The sequence below is a fragment of the Leucopleurus acutus genome (genome assembly GCF_964270905.1).
Source record: "Leucopleurus acutus genome assembly, chromosome: 14".
NCBI classification, from domain to species: domain Eukaryota; kingdom Metazoa; phylum Chordata; class Mammalia; order Artiodactyla; family Delphinidae; genus Leucopleurus; species Leucopleurus acutus.
In genome coordinates, this window is record NC_139156.1 from 77213802 (window position 1) to 77232593 (window position 18792).

The 18792-nt window shown below is 38.5% G+C and overlaps 1 protein-coding gene across 2 annotated transcripts in view; it reads right to left on the reverse strand.

Annotated features, from left to right (window-relative positions):
• Positions 1-18792, reverse strand: part of RYR2 (ryanodine receptor 2) — a gene marked incomplete at both ends in the record, with an annotated part of 711173 nt that overhangs the window by 200991 nt on the left and 491390 nt on the right. For both annotated transcript variants that reach the window (XM_082854592.1, XM_082854593.1), the window contains 6 exons: positions 573-687; positions 4918-5191; positions 6931-7074; positions 7985-8090; positions 13170-13370; positions 15739-16543. In XM_082854592.1, coding sequence (XP_082710718.1) covers positions 573-687; positions 4918-5191; positions 6931-7074; positions 7985-8090; positions 13170-13370; positions 15739-16543 — 1645 coding nt within the window. The remainder of the gene's footprint in view (positions 1-572; positions 688-4917; positions 5192-6930; positions 7075-7984; positions 8091-13169; positions 13371-15738; positions 16544-18792) is intronic.

Sequence of the window (18792 nt, forward strand, 5' to 3'; positions counted from 1 at the left end):
TAGTATTAACTTTTAAGGTTTCTAAATATCCCCGAAGTGAGGAAAATCTAGGAGATAGCAAATTACATAACATAAAAAAAATTGTTATCAATATCAAAGAAAAAACTACAGTCAGACCTCTATATTTGTAGGTTCTACATCTGCAGATTCAACCAAAACGCAAAAAATGCCGAAAGTTCTAAAAAGCAAAACTTGGATTTGCTACATGACAGCATCTATTTACATAGCATTTACACTGTATGAGGTATTATAAATGATCTAGACGTGATTTAAAGTATATGAGAGGATGTGCATTTAGTTATACACAAATACTACACCATTTTACCTAAGAGACTGTGGATTTTGGTATCTGCAGGAAGGTCCTGCAACCAATCCCTTGTGGATACTGGGGGATGACGGTAGAAGCATATCCAACTCTCAGTCTGTACAGTTTTGTCCAATTTTTTTCAAAAAGTGTTCTTTAAAAGACAGTCCTAATAGAATTTATAGAAGTTCTCATTAAGAATATGCCATGTACATATTCTAGGAGGTTACAATAAATGGCATCCCAAGAATCAAAGGGTTTCCTTTACCTTGGACTCCCCACCTCCAAGGACATTCACCATGACCTCCATCACTGTCTCGTGCATCCCAAGTGCCCTCATGAGATTAGGGTGCTGGTAAAACACTTTGTTATTCATGATATCCCTAGAAAGGACAACATAGGTACAAGGGAAACACAGAAGTCAGAGCAAAATTTAAATAAAAACGTATCTGAGATCATGATAAATCTTCTGGAAATAATTACTGGCATGTATGGAAAAGTAAGAGCAATCATCAAGCCATAGAAGTCCATGAGCGCAATTGGGTCTTCCTCAAAAATACTGACAGCCTACCAAAAATAGCATACAAGTCTTCTACTCCTCTCAATTATAAGAAATGTACTAAATAGGTAAACATTCATTTACACGAAACAGACTTTGCGACACTTTTTCCTAGTTTTATGAATATCTAAATTCAATCTTATTTTGTTCAACCTTATTTTGTATAGAAATATGAAGCAGTGTTATACCATGTTCTTATGAAAATTTCTATATAAATAATGGTTGTATAAGCATCTCTGCTTTTCATATATGCTTTTTTAGTACTATATTCATTATTTGTATGTTTAATAACAGTAGCGTTATTTCCTGCCACATTTATGTTACCATTCTGGCGAAATGCTTTTAAAGGATACATATTCTCCCAGAGACACTGAATACACATGAAGTCCAGGTACGAGTAATCCAACTCATTAAAAGGGACATTTAATTTAAAGAAACAGCAGCAGACGATACCTAGAATGTTTTGTACTATTATTATTTCATTACACATTATTACAATACTTACGCAAAAGGTACTTTTAAAGATCTTAATGTTTAGCAGTCCTTGCAAATAAACAGCTCTGTTGATTTTTATTTTAACATATAGCAAATCATGCAAGAATCTTTTCTATAAAACACTTTCTTGTCGGAGCCAGAGCAAGAAAATAATGTACAATCAACGAGAAACCTGAAACTTTCCCTTTGAATCACGTTACCTTAATTGAGTCACTCATCTATTCAGTCATATGCTAACTTTTAGTTCTTCTGGCTACATCAAGAAAGTGGAATAGTGTGATTCTTTTCTTTTCTTTATTTTTTTTTAGTTCTTCGCTTTTAATTTAGCTTTGTTTAGGTCTGTGCTAATGAAGACAGTTTTTAGGTAGCACAACTCAGAAAAATGACTTGGGGGTCCAGGGCTAATACAGGTCTGATCTATTTAATGCAAGGACGAATAAGGTAAACAAAGACATCCTTTCCTTCACACCAGATAGCAGCATAATTATCAAGAGAACCTTCAACTCTCAAACCACAGATGTAATCATGAGGTCTGTTCTCCTGTTAGTTCAAATCCTTTTGCATGACCTAACTTTGGAAGGTATCTAATTGAAAAATCTCATTTGCCTTTAGTTCCAGGTAAATTAAATGGATTTTTAATTCTACCACCAGTAGGCAGGTTGTCACTTATTAAATGTGTCATTTTAGGATCTTTCTAATACCACAAAAAAGTCACATTTTATCTTGTTTCATAATCATTTTGAGTTTTATCCCTATTGAGGGATTTATACGTTAAGAGTACATCTTACTTGTTACATGGTCATTTAAGAAAGAAAGTGCTCTACATTTCCTGGAAGCCTTTCTTTCTCATTTAATTAAGATCACTTCTCAGGAGAGGCCCCCTCAGGTTAGATTTAAGTACTAATATTCCAAAAAAAAAAAAGGCTTATGCACAGACAATTATAAATAAAGAACATTAGCTTGTGTTGTTCAGGTTTTTCTGTTTTCCCTCTTTGTCTCATTAGTATACTGACTTTTTTAGTGTGCAATCATTATAATAATTTTCGGAATATAACCTCCCAGTTTTATGATTTCAAATACTTAATAGTCCCACAGGAAATATATAGTATCTTGTTCTGAATTTAAAATGTACATAAATATCACATAATCTGAGTCTTTCCATACTTTCGTTTCCCCTCAGAATTATTTTTCTAGCCAAAGAAAACATCGGTTATTCTATTTCCTTAGTTGTTTTTCAAAGAGTCAACGCTGAGTTTTTTTAATCCTTTTTATTATTTGTGTTTTATTTTACCTATGTCACTAGTCACCATTATCTCCTCTGTTATCTGTTATTTATAGAACCAGATTAGCTTTTTTTGGTTGGGGGTGCTAAATATTTGTCTTGTACATCACTTTTCAACATTCTACATTCCAGATTTTTACAGCCTAACATTTAGGTATTTTCTCTTATGAATATCATACAGCTTAATTTAAGCTTTTATTTTTCTCTGGTATTTTAATTCTCTCATATTTTCTTATCCCCAAATCATGCAAGCTTGTTAATGATTGCTTAGATATATGCATATATGCACCAGTAATATACTCTCTGAAATTGATTACCTCCCATTCTTCTGAATTCCATTTTCTTTTCCAGAATACACAGCCTTTAGAAGGCCTTTCAATGAGGGACTTTAAGTAAACATTCTGAAATATCTTTGTTTTGCCCTCACTCTTGAATATGGAATATAAACTCCAGTATCCAAATCCACATGAAGCACAAACTCATGATGGTGAAATCTTAGTTGAGCAACACATTGTAAATTGATGGCTCTCTTCTGTTGGAACTTTGTGATATTTCGTTGAGTTATGATCTCTAGTTTTACAACTGAGAATTCTAAATATTGTTTCTTTTCAAGTGTCCTGGCTTTTTCTATTTGCTTTCAAAATATTCTATTTATCACTGGTTTTATGCTGTTTCACTATAGTCTGTCCAGCTGTAGATGTGGAATGATTTGTACTCTAGGAATCTGTGACTTCATATTTTTCATCAAGCCAATAGCTCATCAAAGTTCCCATTCTACATACAGCTCACCTATTCTGTCTTTTCTATAATTCCTATTCAGCATACGCTGGACCTCCTTATACTATCCCCTATGTCTCTTAACTTCTCTTTCAGTGTTGCATTACTAATTTCCTCAGATCTATGATTCAATTTATTAATTCTCTTCAGCTTTATTTATCTATACTTTTATTAATCACTACTCTTAATTTCAATTATTATATTTTTCATTTCTAGAACGTCTATTTGGATATTTTTCAAATTTTCATGGACCTTTTTTCTGTGTGTGTCTTATTTTTGGAGATTTTATTTATTCTTTCTTTTTTTTTTTTTTTTGCAGTACGCGGGCCTCTCACCGTTGTGGCCTCTCCCGTTGCGGAGCACAGGCTCTGGAAGCGCAGGCTCAGCGGCCATGGCTCACGGGCCCAGCTGCTCCACGGCATGTGGGATCTTCCCGGACCGGGGCACGAACCCGTGTCCCCTGCATCGGCAGGCGGACTCTCAACCACTGCGCCACCAGGGAAGCCCCTATTCTTTCTTATTTTTAAACATTTTAAATACAGTAACTTTACGTTCTCTTTCTGGCATTCTACGATCTGAAATTCTTGTGGGAGGTGTTCTAACTCCACTCTTTATTGTATCTGCAGACCCTTGCCTATGGTGGATTGTTTCCTTGGGTGTTTTGCAAGTTTTGATTGTGGGCTAATCTTTAGTAGTATGTAGGATTTTCCTGCAAGAATTCACAGTGATTGATTTGAGAAAGCACACCTCTGGGCCAAATGATATGTGAAGTTCTCAGCTTGGGGATCCTTAGACTACATATGAGGTATAAATGTTAACCCTATTTAAGACTAGTGTATACAAACTATTATATATAGAATGGATAAACAACAAGGTTCTATTGTATGCCACGGGGAACTATATTCAATATCCTGTAATAAACCACAATGGAAAAGAATATGAAAAAGAATATATATATATATAAAAATAAAATTGAATCACTTTGCTATACACCAAAAAGTAACACAACATTGCAAATCAACTATAACTCAATCAAAAAATGTTAACCCCGAAACCCACATAAAGTACAACCTACGATGCTGGATTCTAAGAACAGTTGTTTTATCCCCCATTCTTTGCTCAAGGCCCAATAGGCAGAGGCAAACTTCCTTGTTATTTCCTGCTCGTGACTGTTTGTCCCCCTGTGGATTTTATTGTCTTTTTATTAATCTGTATTTTTTATATGTGATTGTACATTACTGAGAAATTAATAAGATCTAAGATATCTGTTGTATATCATAGCCACCTTAGCATCTAGTTGTAAAATTAGTCATGTTTTGTAATTGAGCAATTTTCCTATTTAGCTTTAAAACATAATCTCTAGAAAAATGACAATCTAATTTAATGATCATAAAATCTAGACAGCGTATTTATACTAATGCACCTACTGTACTACTATTGGGATAAACAACTAGAAAGAAGACATTTATAAGACAAAGGTTGTAACAGTAAATAACCTACCCTAATCCACGAATCATAAGTTTCTCTTCTTCTTTGCCCATTCTCACACTCAGCAGAGAACGAATCTGACCAAGAGATGCCAGCAGGTTGATGGTATCCTCCACGGAAATACCATTGATAGTGTAGGTCTTTGGCAGAGCCCGGACCAGACCCCCAATGCCATCGTACTGTCGATGGAGCAACACGAACATGGCCCTCACCAGCTCAGGGTCTTCAATAACAGACTCTTGGGCCCATCGGACCATGGTCTCAGAAATCAACTGCTGAAGAGTGGCTGCAAAGTAATTATGGATACTTCTTTAGAAAGGAGAATAAGAAGACACATTAGATGGGCATCTCAAATGCACATCTCAGATAAGCCAAACTGGTATCAATATTTGTGCCAGAATTTCAAAAGTATCTTTTTTGAAAAAAATAAACTTCATTTAAATATTCTTCAATGTCAACATGTCAATACCGATGAGTTACAGACATGCAAGGATAAAAATACACAATATCTTCTTTAAAAACTATTCGTAAAACTAAGGTATTTAAGCTGTTTCAAAATTGTAGCCACTTTTTCAAAACTACTATTGGCAATCCATAGGGCAATCAATGAGTGGTCCTATTACTTTTATTTTCTTCGTTCCATTCTTTTCCTCCCAGAAGATCTGACATCATATATCCTTATAAAGGTCAACCATGGGCATTCAAGGAGCTTTCTTTTTATCCAACTGTCTCCTCATTTGAGTCCTTTGTAGTAGCAACCTCATGAAATTATATTTCTACTTCAATTTGTATCCCTAATTGTCACTTAAAATGTCTTCAAAAAGATTTGATTGTGAAACTGTATTAAGTTGAAAAGTTACCCCATACATAGATTACTTGCAATGTGACAAGCAATATAGCACACTTAAAAGCAACAGAACTTCCAAACCTCTTAAAATATATAGTAAAATTATCAAAGCTAAGTAGGGTTGATGTGACTAATTCATACATAGGTACTTAGTTCCTATCATCAGTACACTGTTTGATTTCCAAAAGAAGCTGTTTAACCTGTTTTAATCTATACCATACTAAAACAACAACAACAACAACAACAACAACAAAAACTACCAATTTTAACCAAATACAAAAGTTAGATAAAATGCCAGTATACTTCCACGTATCTCAAAACCATGTTGTCTTTTTAGGTCAAACAACCATGTTGTTTTAATAGGTCAAAACTGATAATAAAAAAAAGTGATTCATAAGAAACTTTGAACTCTGATTTTGAAGAAGACCTGGCTCAAATTTGGTTGTGATACTGAAGAATAAATTTAGAAGTAATTGTATGGATAAAAGATTTCCCTTGTAAGTTAGTGTGAAAAAAACACAAAATTTTCATGAGTTTTTTTTTTTCTTTCCATAAAAGCCATTAATAAACCAACACTGCATCTTAAATGAATGGAGTCTCAGCAATGAGACAGGAAGTCAGCGGATCTCACAGACCTACTTCATGAAACCCTTTTGGATGAGCGTGCAGTGTCTCAAGGACCAATTGCCTCAGTGTGCTTATTTGGTTTCAGAGTATCAGTTGTGACTTTTCAGTTAAATATTATATGGATGAATCAGAAATGCATAAGACTTTAGAAAATATTTCAGAACCAAAATATAGTTACAGACAATATCTATTTAAACTTTAAGAAAAGGTTTAACTTGATGCAAGAATATTTGAAAGTCAATAGCATAATATTTAGATACGAAGGCTAAATTACATGCTTTATACCTTCTCTTGATAAGACTGATCCAATCCCTAAATGTTTAGTTCTCTAGGGAGCCCATCCACCCTTTCAAAGCTGCCATCTCTCAATCTGTTCCTACAAATATGGCCTGAGGCTGCTGTCTACTTCTGGCAGCTACAGGCATCTACTTAGGAATCTGATTCTTGGAAGCTGCAAACTCAACTTTCTCACTGGTTCATCTAGTATAATATTTAAGTGATGAGTAAATGCCGTAGTTGAGTCATTGTGGCAGTGCCCTTTCATAACTTACACGACTTCTTGGAGTCACTCTCAACGGGCTTTTCAGCTTGCTTCTTCTTTAGGTATGTCACCTTTTCCACCAAGGACAGCAGGCGTCCTCTAATTGTTAAATCACTGTTTCCATCCAGAGACCCATCTTCATCCAGCTCAATTCCTAGTAGGAAGAAAACAAAGAGAAAGAAGAAAAGAAAAAATAATATTAAAAAAAACATTTAGGATAAATAATTCCCAGGTTTTGCAGGTTTTTCCATTCATAGCTTAAAGCAATGCTGCCATGTCTGAAACAGCTGATGACACTGAGTTAAGCAATCTTGCCCACTAGCACTCATAGGTCAGAGTCACTCATTGTTCTCTCTCCTTCTTTCTCTTTTTCCCCTGTTCTTGTGATATCAGAGCTATCGGCAGCCAGTACAAAATATAAAACCAAGCAGAGAGGGAAAAGACCCTCTTAGGAGTCAAAATCAGTTGTGCTACTTGGGCTAACCCTCAGGCATCTCTTGACCTTGGGCACTGTTTAGACCTACGGTTCTGCCCTGCCTAAAAACCTCCCTAGTCTTTTATCCTCCTTACTTGCTTCCAAAAATATCAGTGATATTTTAATAAGTCGAGGGACAGAGAGAGCAGATATTAGGTATCCTAAACTAAGGAATACTTTATGTCTGAAGCAATAATTCTACCATTTTAGAGCACTCCTTTATTTATAGTATATATATATGTGTGTGTGTGTGTGTGTAGTATAATCTTCCGGCAGTCATTCAGTCGTTCTTCATTCATAAGCTGAATTAATATACTTTTACTCTCTTCATTCAAATAAAATAAAAATAATATTACTGGCGCTATATATATATATACCACTTAAGAAATGGCTAATTCCTTTTCTTTCGCTGAGACGCAGACGCAGACTTATCCACACCACTGCATAAAGGGAGAAAGAACCACACATTCAGAACATCCAATCAATTCCATTTTTAAAGTTCTTAGAATAAAAATAAGGGAGAATCCCCTTAATAGATTTGGGCTACTGACATACAATTTAATGCCTACAGGTCAAGAAGACCTCTTACCACAATGTGTCATCAAATCTTCATGAAAATCCAAGAGTTGGTCTTGGATTTCTTCGGGACATGGACATTCGCTTTTGTCATCCTTAAAATTGAGAAGCATATTGATCTGAAAGTTTGGAAAAACAAAAGAGGAAGAACTAGAGTAAAAGAAAAGCGAATTCAGGAATGACACAGCAAAGAAGATCATAAAAACCAAAGATGTTCAAAATCTGTTTTTCAGTATTCATAGCTGGTTGCCCAACAGATGAAAAATCATTATCTATCGCTCAATCCAACAAACACCACAAATAAATCATTCAAATCTTAGCATGCTGAGAAACGGTCATGTCTTCTGCTTTCTCTTTCTCAATTCCACAATATCAGACCTTTGTACACTTGGCGTTCTTCAATCAATTAAGATCTAAGTGTTGGTTTTTAAATTTTTTTATTATGCTTCTCCTAAATTTTCTTTTTTTCCTAGTTAATTTCCATGCTATATTGAATATTTTCAAGAACTATTTTTAGAAGGATACAGTAAAGAAGAAGAAAAACCAAACATAACTGAAGAGTAATATAATGGATAACTATGCTTTTTTCTAACATTGATCGTTCAATTAAACAAACTGCAAGAAATTTTCTTCCATTTGTTTTAGTTTTAGATACAATAGTATCAAATTCATAAACGAAGAATAGTATTAAATTCATAAATGAAGAAAAGTCTGTTCCATAATTTTCCTTTAGGAAACAATTGTAAGTTTTCTTTTTAGAGCTTTGTATTTGAGTTTTTTGTTAAACTATTATTTTGAGAAAATTGTAGATTCACATGCTATTGTCAGAAGTAATACAAAGAGATCCTGTGTACCCTTTACCCTGTTACCCCCTATGGTGACATCTTTCAAAACATAGTACAGAATCACAACCAGGATACCGACACTGACAGATAGTCCAAAGAGAGAACAATTCCATCATTTCAGGATCCCTCCTGTTACCCTTTTATAACCACACCCACTTCCATCTTGCTTGCTCTTCATCCCTAATTCCTGTCAACCACTAATCTGTTCTCCATTTCTATACTATTGGCATTTTAAGAACGTTATATAAGTAGAATCATACAGTATGATATATGTATTCCCATATGATCCTTTTGACAACCGTAGGGTCTGTAGTAATATCTTGTTTCATTCCTGATTTGATACTTTGTATCTTCTCTTTCTTCCTCTGTCAATCTCTCTAGAGTTTTCTTGACTTTACAAATATTTTTAAATAACCAGCTTTCGGATTCACGGATTTTTGTAACTGTCCTGTTTTCAGTTTGCATTCATTTCTCATCTGTTCTGTATTACTTGTTTTGGGTTTATGTTGCTCTTTTTCTCAATTCTTGTGATGGCAGTTTAGATTATTGCTTTGAGTGCTTTTCTCTTTTTAAATGTTAAGTATTTAATGCAATACATTTCCCTCTCACACAGTTTTGGCTGTTTCCACAAATTTTGATATGTGATATTTTCATTTTCTTTCAGTTCAACGTAGTTTTTAACTTCTCTGAGACTTGACTCTCAAACTATGGATTATTGAGAAGTGTGTTGTTTAGTTTCCAAGTGTTTAGAGATTTACCTGTTACCTTTCTGTTACTGATTTCTAATTTGCCTCCATTGTGGTCAAAAAAACATTCTCTATAAAAAAATTCAATTCTTTTACATTTGTTGAGGTTGTTTCATGGCTCAGGATATAGTCCATCTTTGCAAATGTCTCATGGGCACTTGAAAAAAAAATGTGTGTTCTGTTATTGGGTGGAGTGTTCCACAAATCTCCAAAAATCCTGCTAGTTGATGACAGTGTTGTATTCTCCTACAATCTTGCTGATTTTCCATCGAGCTTTTCCTTCAAATACTGAGTGAGGGGTGTTGAAGTCTCCAACTACAATTGTGTATTTCTCCTTTCAGTTCTATATGTGTTCACTTCACATATTTTGCAGTTCTTTTGTTTAGTGCATACACATTTGTCTTCCTGGTGGATTGATCTTTTATCCTTTTGTAATGTTCCTGTCAGTCTACGATAATTTTCTTTGCTCTTACCTTCTTTTGATTAATTTTTTAATTTAATTTTTCATGACATACCTTTTTTATCCTTTTACCTTAAACATATCTATATTATTATATTTTAAGTGAGTTTCTTATAGACAGCATGTAGTTAGGCCAAGTTTTTCAAATTCACTCTGTCAATCTCTGTCTTTTACTTGGTGTATTTAGATTATTTATATTCATGAATTTACTGGTATGTTTCTGTTTGTTCTCTCTGAGTTATTTATTTTTCCCAACATGCTTTGAGTTCCTTGAACTATTTTAGGATCCCATTTTGAATTATCCATGGTATTTTTTAGTGTATCTCTTTGCATAGCATTTTTAGTGGTTGCACTGGATATTATATTAATATATACATAATTTATCTCAGTCTACTGGTATCGATATTTTACCAGTTTATCTTCCTTTATGTCCCTTATTCTCTCCACTGAAAATAAAATTGCCTTAGATATTTCTTATGCATACATTTAAAACACATCAGACAGTTACCATTTTTGCTTTGCCCATCAAACATAATTTAGAAGACTCAGGAGGAGAAGGAAATTGTATTTACCCTTAACACCTTGTGCTGTTTTGTCTTCCTTCCCGATTTTTCACATTTTCTTCTTTCATCATTTCCCTTCTGTTTAAAGAAGGCATTCTTGCAGAATAATCAAATTCTGGTAGTTTTCCTTCATTTGAGAAAGTCTTGATTTCCCCTTCATTCCTGAAGGATATTTTCATTGCATATAGAATTCTGGTTGACAGATCTTTGCTTTCAGCACTTGAAAAATGCTGTGCCACTTCCTTCTGTCCTCCGTATTTTCTGATGAGAAATCCGTTGTCATTTGAATTGTCTTTCCCCTATGAGTGTCATTTGTTTCTCAGGGCTTTCAAGATTTTTCTTAGTCAAACTTCTGAAAACTAAAGACAATGATATGTCTTGGTTTAGATTTGGGGGGTATCTCATTTGGGATTTACTCAGTTTCTTGAATCTCTTATCTTTGTACCTTTTGCCAAATTTGAAAAGTTTTCAACCATTATTTTTTCAAGTATTTTTTCAGTTCACTCTCTTTCTCTTATCCCTCTGGAAATCTAATGCCACAAATATGATACCTTTTGCTATATTTGCACTCGTCCCTGAAGCTGTATTTTTTTTGTTTTTTTTACTCTATTTTCTGGTTTTTCAGGCTAGGTAATTTCTATTGTTCTCCCTTCAGTTCAATGATTCTTTTCTCTTTTTCCTCCATTCTGATGTTAAGTCCATCCACTGAAGGTTTTTAAAAATTCAGATACTGTATTTTTGAGCTCTAAAATTTCCATTTGGCTCTTCTTTGTATCTTCTATTTTTTTTTTTTTTTTGCTGCAACTTTCTTTTTTTAGTTTTGTCATCTCGGAGTTTGTATCTATTGATTGTCATTTTTCATTCAAGTTTTTGCTGGTTCTTGGTGTGATGAGTGATTTGTAATTGAAACCTGGATACTCCTGGTATTATGTTATGAGACTTTGGTTCTTATTTAAACTTCTGGCTTCTTCTGACACTATCCAGCAGGAGAGGCTGGGGCGCCTCATAACTGCCAGGTGGAGTGGAAAGTTCATTTCTCCACTTGACCTCCATGAAGGAGAGAGGAGACCTTGTTTCTGCTGTGTGAGGCTGGGAGATCCAGGTCCCCAATGGACCTGAACTCACACAACCCTGGCTGGAAAGGGTAAGAGTGCCTTGGTATATCTCCCTCCCTGGCCTCTACTGACACTCAGGAAGGGGTAGGTCACCACTCAGCAGGGATTAAGTCCCAGCTCCCCACCGTCCCAGTTGGAGCACCTGTGTACAGCCTGGTGAGAGTGGAAGTCTAAGCTCTCCACTCAGTGTCTGCTGGTTTGGGTAGGGGGTGGGGCACAGGGTTTACTGTGGTGTTTGGCTGGAGTAGCATGGTCATTACCTAAAAGTTTTCTGTCTTGCTAGAAAAAAGTTTTTCTGGTCCTTTGGCTAGACAGAGAAGGCACTTGTTGGGGCTTTTCTTGTCTATGCCCGCTGGCGTTTCTGCGTTGGCGGCTTCTTTAGCTCCAAGTCTGGGATAGGTGAGGCAAAAAGAAAACCCAGGGAACTCACCACCACGTCATTCCTCAGCTCCCAACTTCCGTAGCCACTCTTTCTTCTATCTTTCAGAGTCTTCTTATGTTGTCTTTTATGTAATGTCCAGCGTTACAGTTGTACTTAGAAGGAAGAATAGGGAAAGGCACATGTACTCCATCTTTCCAGAAGCACAATTCTCCCAATAGTAGTTTAACAAATGGAATTACTCTGGGAGAGGCTGGACTTGTTCTCTGCCTCAGTAAGTGTTGTTTACAGCAATAAACAAGATTTCATTGTCCCTTCCCTCAAAGAAATTACATTCTGGTGAGAAAAAGATAAATTCTGCAAGTAGTCCCTAAACACTTTCATTCAGAGGTATCTTGGACATAGAGGGAAATGGCAAGGTAAGATACTGACGACGCGATCTGTCAGTTATACCCTGTGACCACCATAGCTACGTTTTGGTAATATCTCACACTATGAGACCCATCCTGAGGTGGAGGCCAGAAAATGCACAACCCTAGACTAGCTCACTCGTGGGTTTAGGCATAGGCTTTTGGTTTTGCTGCACCCAAGGGAGACCTGGGTTTGGAGGTGAGCAACCGGAGGAAGAACCACAAAGAGGTGATCACTATTCCTGCAAGACTGGTGGCAGTGACACTGGGTTCTTCTAGGAGACACAAAAGGCAAAGTATTAAGTCCTAGGAGCCAAGGGTGCCTATTAGCCGGGGCGGTGCTGTGCCAACCAACGAAGACCCACCTGTGCTTGGATATTACTCCCATTTGAAGAACCTCAGAATCGGCACAGTGGTTTCCACAGAGTCCGTAATACACCTGATACCTTTTAATAAGTCTCTCATCTGTTTAAACTAACAGATAATTAGATAATTTTGGTGAGACCAAATAAGTAGGCAATTTTGGTGAGACCTATGAATGCTGACTAAACGAACGTAGCCGGTTTAAAGAGAACAGGAGAAAAATACACTCGCAACTTCCGGTATCATTTTGCAATGTGTGGAACCTGAATGAACTAAAACCCAAAGTAAAAGGAAGACCTTTCAGTTCATTCTTATACCTGCTCTTGAGGCGGTGATCTGAATTCCTTGGTTTTCCTGGCTGTGAGTGCAGCCGACATGTTTAAGGCTTGCATAACTTCGTTATAGCGGAATCGTTGATTGTCTTGGAGCTTGGCTACAAAGTCATCTGAAAAGGCCACAATGGCTTCTATCCGGTGCCTGACCTGGCAGTCACAGAGGTACTGAAGTAGCAGGCACATCTAAAGAGACGATTAAAAAGACACCAAATTTAATTTCTGCAACTTAGTTAATGTATATCAAATCAAAATTTGTGGCAGACACGCTTAGTTGTCAACTCTTCTCCTTTATTAACAGAATCCTGATTTTATGTAGACAGCAATGTGCTCGGTCCCAGGGGATGAAACGTAATTCGTCTAAGCCCAAATGGCAAATACCCTCTGATGTCCCTCTGATGAACACTTACTGTCCCAGCCTCGTCTGCAGCTAGAGGCAAATGAGGTCATGAAGAGAAGTTTGCAAGGGGTCGTCTGGGAAAGATTTTTCACCATTCATAACAGGCTAGAATATCCTCTTTTCAAAAACTGGCTAATGACATGATCACTGGAGGAAGAAGGAGGTGACACACTTTAGGATAAAAACCATAAACTGAGGACTGCAGGAAGATAGTAAGGTCTGGGTTCCTGATGACACCACTGAGCTACTACATTCATTCTAGAACTGTCTACCTCCAGACTTTAAGCTAACTAAGTGGTTTTATTGCTTATTCATTAAATGGTCAGCTGGGTATTCTTTTACCAGAAGCCCAAAGGGTTTTTAACTGATACGGCGCATCAGTAGAAACATGCCTTCCAGAGAATGTTCTGCCCAAGTTCAGGGAAACATTTAAATACACTTTATACCAATTGTGATATAAATACACAGCAGTGTTAAAGAGGACTTTAAAACCCTGTCTATCACCATCCACAACATGGCCATTTCTGTCAATGCCAGTTCTGAGACAGCCCTAGTGTCTATGTCCCTCTCTCCATCCACTTTGGCTTTGTCCCACCCCAGTGTAAGCACTGTCCCCCTCGGGTCTGAACCAGCATGACAGCGTGCTACTAAGTGGCCTCTGGATGACCACCCTCTCTTACTCCCCTCACAGAGAGCTCTACTGAGATGTTCAGAATAAAATTATCCTGCTAAAATTCTTCAGAGGTTTTAATTGAAATTAGAATAAAATTCAAATCCACCGTATGGCTGGTTTTAGAAAACAGCAAGACTCCGTATGAACTGCCTTCTGCCTACTATCTCATCCTCCTTCCCCGCAGACGCTGGTCTGGTCTCTTCCCGAGTCAGAGCCTTTGTCATGTTCCGTGCTCCATGTGAAAAGCTTCTAGAACACTCTTCCCCTCCCTCCTTGGGACATCTGGATGAGCACAAAGACAGGCAAGGTCTTTGATTCTCTAGAAACACAGGCAGGAGGTAAACTCTTGCGTGTGAGAATGGACGCACCTACTGGTGAGCCAGCGTCCTAAGGTTGGAAGGGTAGAGGTGGGGCTGGGAACAGGCAGTGAAAGCCTTGCATTTCAGGCATTCCAACAAAATGTCGGTGAAATGCATCCACGGAAACAAGGAGACGCAAGGAAGCTGCGAATGAATAAGAGGGAGAAGAAGCGTAACGGGGAAGAACAAATTTGACTCCATATTGGATTCGTTTCCTTTACTTTAACCTTTATATTCTATTGCTTTTGCTACAAGTTGATCACTAAAGGGATGTTGCTTAAAGTATACATAATGGTCCGTCTCCAGGGACCCTGCCTCCCATGCCTGAATATTAAGCTAAAATACCTTTGTTTAAGCTCACAGGAAACATCGACCAGGCCCCCTGTGAATGGCTGCAGGAAGAAGAAATTAACACATCCCCTCCTGAATCTCACCAGAACCAAGAAATATCTGCAATAACTTCTTGCCCTTTTTTTGTTTGTTTGTTTGTTTTAACTTTACTTCCACACCTCTCCCTCTCTGCTCTATCAAAGAAACCAGCATCCCAGCCCAGGCAAGATGGTTCTTTGGGACACCAGTCCCCCATCTTCTCGGTCTGCTGGCTTTCTGAATAAAGTCACTATTCCTTGCCCCAATACCTCGTCTCTCGATTTACTGGACGGTGCGGCGAGCGATATGAGCTTGGACTCGGTAACACTGGCAGGACAAAAACCCATCTCCTATGCTCCTTTCAGACAGACATACACACACGCACATGCACAATTATGCACAGCCACCCATACACACAGAGAAATAGCGACATGCCACACACAGACGTGTATGACGGGCGGACACGTACTTGACCAAGGAAACCACCTTGACAAAAATACAAAAAAATATGCCAACTGACTCAATTGGAAAATACATGAACTTCATTCCAAATGCAAGAAAACTAGATGGGCATGTCCCCAGGCGTAACAGGAAGTTGGTTAATTTTATGAAGAACTATCTTTACCCAGGAATACAAATACACACACACACACACACACACACACACACACACACACACACACACACAGAAAAAGAGACAAAGGTCAGTGTTAATAGGTTGTGAAATTCACTGCAATCTTTTTCTCTGATTACCTGCAATTTAACTGGCTCGGGCAGTTTCATTTGGAGCAGGCCTTCCTTGGACCTCTTACCGCCTTTGTTTTCTTCCTCAGCGGCTCCTTCCAGCTTGGAGTCTTCCGCGCAGGGCTCCTTCTCTGGCGACTCTCCCTCTTCCTCGGGACCGGCAGCTTCCTTGAACACGCTGGGCTCAATCAACTGCAAGATGTGTTTCAAGTCCTCGTTGTGGAAGATGCCCATGATGAGCAGGGTATAGAACAACTTGATGAGAGGGACGAAGAGGAACTCCGTGGTCCCCCCGACGGGGTCCCGGGCGTGAAGGCTGCCCTCTTTCACGGCCTCCGTCAGCATCTGTATGGTCTTGGCCTTCAGGATGTCCAGCGGGAACTCAGGGCTGTACTGGTAACCCTCGTTGTTAATGCTGACAAAACTCGGGGAGGAAAACTGCATCCGCGGCCTGAGGGAGGTGCTGAGGCCAATGCCCGGGAGGCCGTGCTTTTTGTTCTCATCGGGGAAGAGGGTGATGCTCTTTGTCTCCTCTGTCATGGGGACGATGAACTCATTGTTCATCATGAGCCTGGCGGTGGCGTAGGAGCTGAGGTGGATGTCAATCAGCAGGTCGTAGTAGCCGGCGCGCAGCAAGCCGGGCATGTACTTGTTCTCGATGGCGTAGAGCAGCTGCGGTTCGTCCACGTGGCTGCACAAGGCGTGGGCCACCCGGTGATTCCCAAGCGCGCAGACGGCCGAGTAGAGCCGGAGAGTGTGGTAGTGGAACTTCAGCAGTTCTTCCTGCTCGGTCAGTTCCAGGATGTCCACAGATCTGGGGACAAGAGAAGTTAAACATGGACACTGAAAACGATTCTCCATCAGAGGAGAAATCTACATACGTCGTTGATGTCACAAGTTATGGAAACAGACACTATTTTTTAAATTAGTTTTCTGCGACATGTTTGATGACAGCATAGATTTAAAAACACCAGTTCTAGATGTTTTTAAGTTTTCTTCCAGATAGAATTTGATGTTGAAAACTTCCAGTCACTAGTGCTTGGAGCTGTCTTCATTCTTCATCACCTCAGGATTCTGAACATCTCTTTTAGATATTTGGGTCTCAAGCTGACCCCGGGGACTCCCCTCCTTTCAGAATTTGAGCACTCTTCGAAAAATCCTGAATCTCCTTTCCCAATTTGGCTAACCTGCTTCAAGAAGCCAGAAGACTTAGCCTTAGGCTATGTTGCTTTGTCTCCGACTTTAGGATCAGCTCTGAGTATAACCAGTCAGTAGGTAAACAGAGGGATAATTCCTTTGACATAATTTACCTACTTACACGTCCCTCACGGACCCAAACATAGGCCAATGCCACCGTGTTTCCACCAGGTATGTGCCACTCATGAAACAAACACTATTAGGGACATTTTCACTCAGCAAAGTTTCTGTTGGGAATCTGAGTTTATATCAGATCATTTTGCTTCTACCACACATCATGACCTTTCAACGCAATTAAACCTTAAGCGTATGTCCAGAATGTACCTAAAGTCAAGTCATTCCTTTTAAAAGAAAATCTATTTTAAGAGCACATAATTCCTTTCGATGCGCTAATTTTTCTAAACTCTTTAAATTACATAGATAGTTCATGGGCAACACTATAGTATTAAAGGTAGAAACTTGATATATTGATAATCAAGGGAACCACTCATTCATCTTGCAATGTATCCTTGGTGAGACTAATATAAGCTCATCAGGACAGGGGCTATTACATACTGTGGTTATTAGCATTCATCCAGCACCTACCTTAGCACACAACGGGTACTGAATAATTATCTGTGATTATTTATTGTTAAGCTTTGTCACTATCCTTAGATACCCTGCCGTCCTGTCCACACCACCTATCCATTGCACCTGTGCTTTTCAGGTCACAGGCATTCTGCTAAAACCCACTGTGGCTTGATGGTGCAGACTGATTCCAGACTCCACCTTCTGACTCTCAGAGTCGGAAGATTCATGCATTATAAAATGCCTAGCAAATAATTACCCACCCTGTGTATCACCTAGACTTCCAGGAAACCACGCATCTGCTGGGCCCAGTTGCTAGCACCTAGTTCTTGGAAAGGTATAATTGAGTAAGCCCCCGCCACCTCAAGGTGTAGTGGAGGATTCCCATATCTTAACTGGGCTCTTCAATCTCCCAAGAAGACTGTTACCCATCCCTCAGCCTGCCTAATGGCCAAAATATATAAACCCGTTTATCGTAGCAACACAAAATATCTGTACTCTAGGTCCTTACTGAAGAACGCAATTCAGTCTACCGTCTGATCAATCTCAAAATGTCAGTTTCTAGAAACAATATATAAGAACTCTACAATCTACGTTGCTGCTGCCACTCCCAATTCACCCCCCATGATTCACTTTATGATGCCATGTTCTTTCCTATAAAGCACCCCTCCTCCCTACCAGACCAGTCTTTTAAGATAAGGGTCATGTCTGTTTTGCTCACTATTTTCTATCCAGTGCCAGGAATACAGTGGGCACTAATACATGTTTGTGGAATGAATGAATGGGAGAAATCGGAAGGAGTTGTAGTCTACTTCTCATAACCTGACTTAGGTCAAGGCAAACCAAAGGATATACCACAACTAATTTAGTCTGTCTTTCCACACCAACCCATTGTAGCAATATTCATACATTAATGAACAACGGCTTTAACTGGAGGAGAGCAAAAGAAATAACTCACTGTGTCATCTGTTATAAGCACAACGCCAGATATATCATCTAGCACATCTTTAGCACGTGCTGTAAATTGCATTGTTGTCAGTAAATATTCTCCTTCCCCCTTCTTCCCTGTAGATGGAGTCATCTTATCGACCCTAGTTACTTTGGGCTTGCCTATACCTGACTTGCCTTGGTCAATAAAATGTAACTGGATAGAACATCTGCCACAAGGGAAAAGAAAACTCTTAGAGGTCTGTTAGCCCTCCTTCCTATCTACCCTTGACCGTGGAAGCTATACGTCCCAGATCAGGGCTGCCCCATCAGCTGGGCAAGAAGGTACATGAACCACATCTGCAGACCATC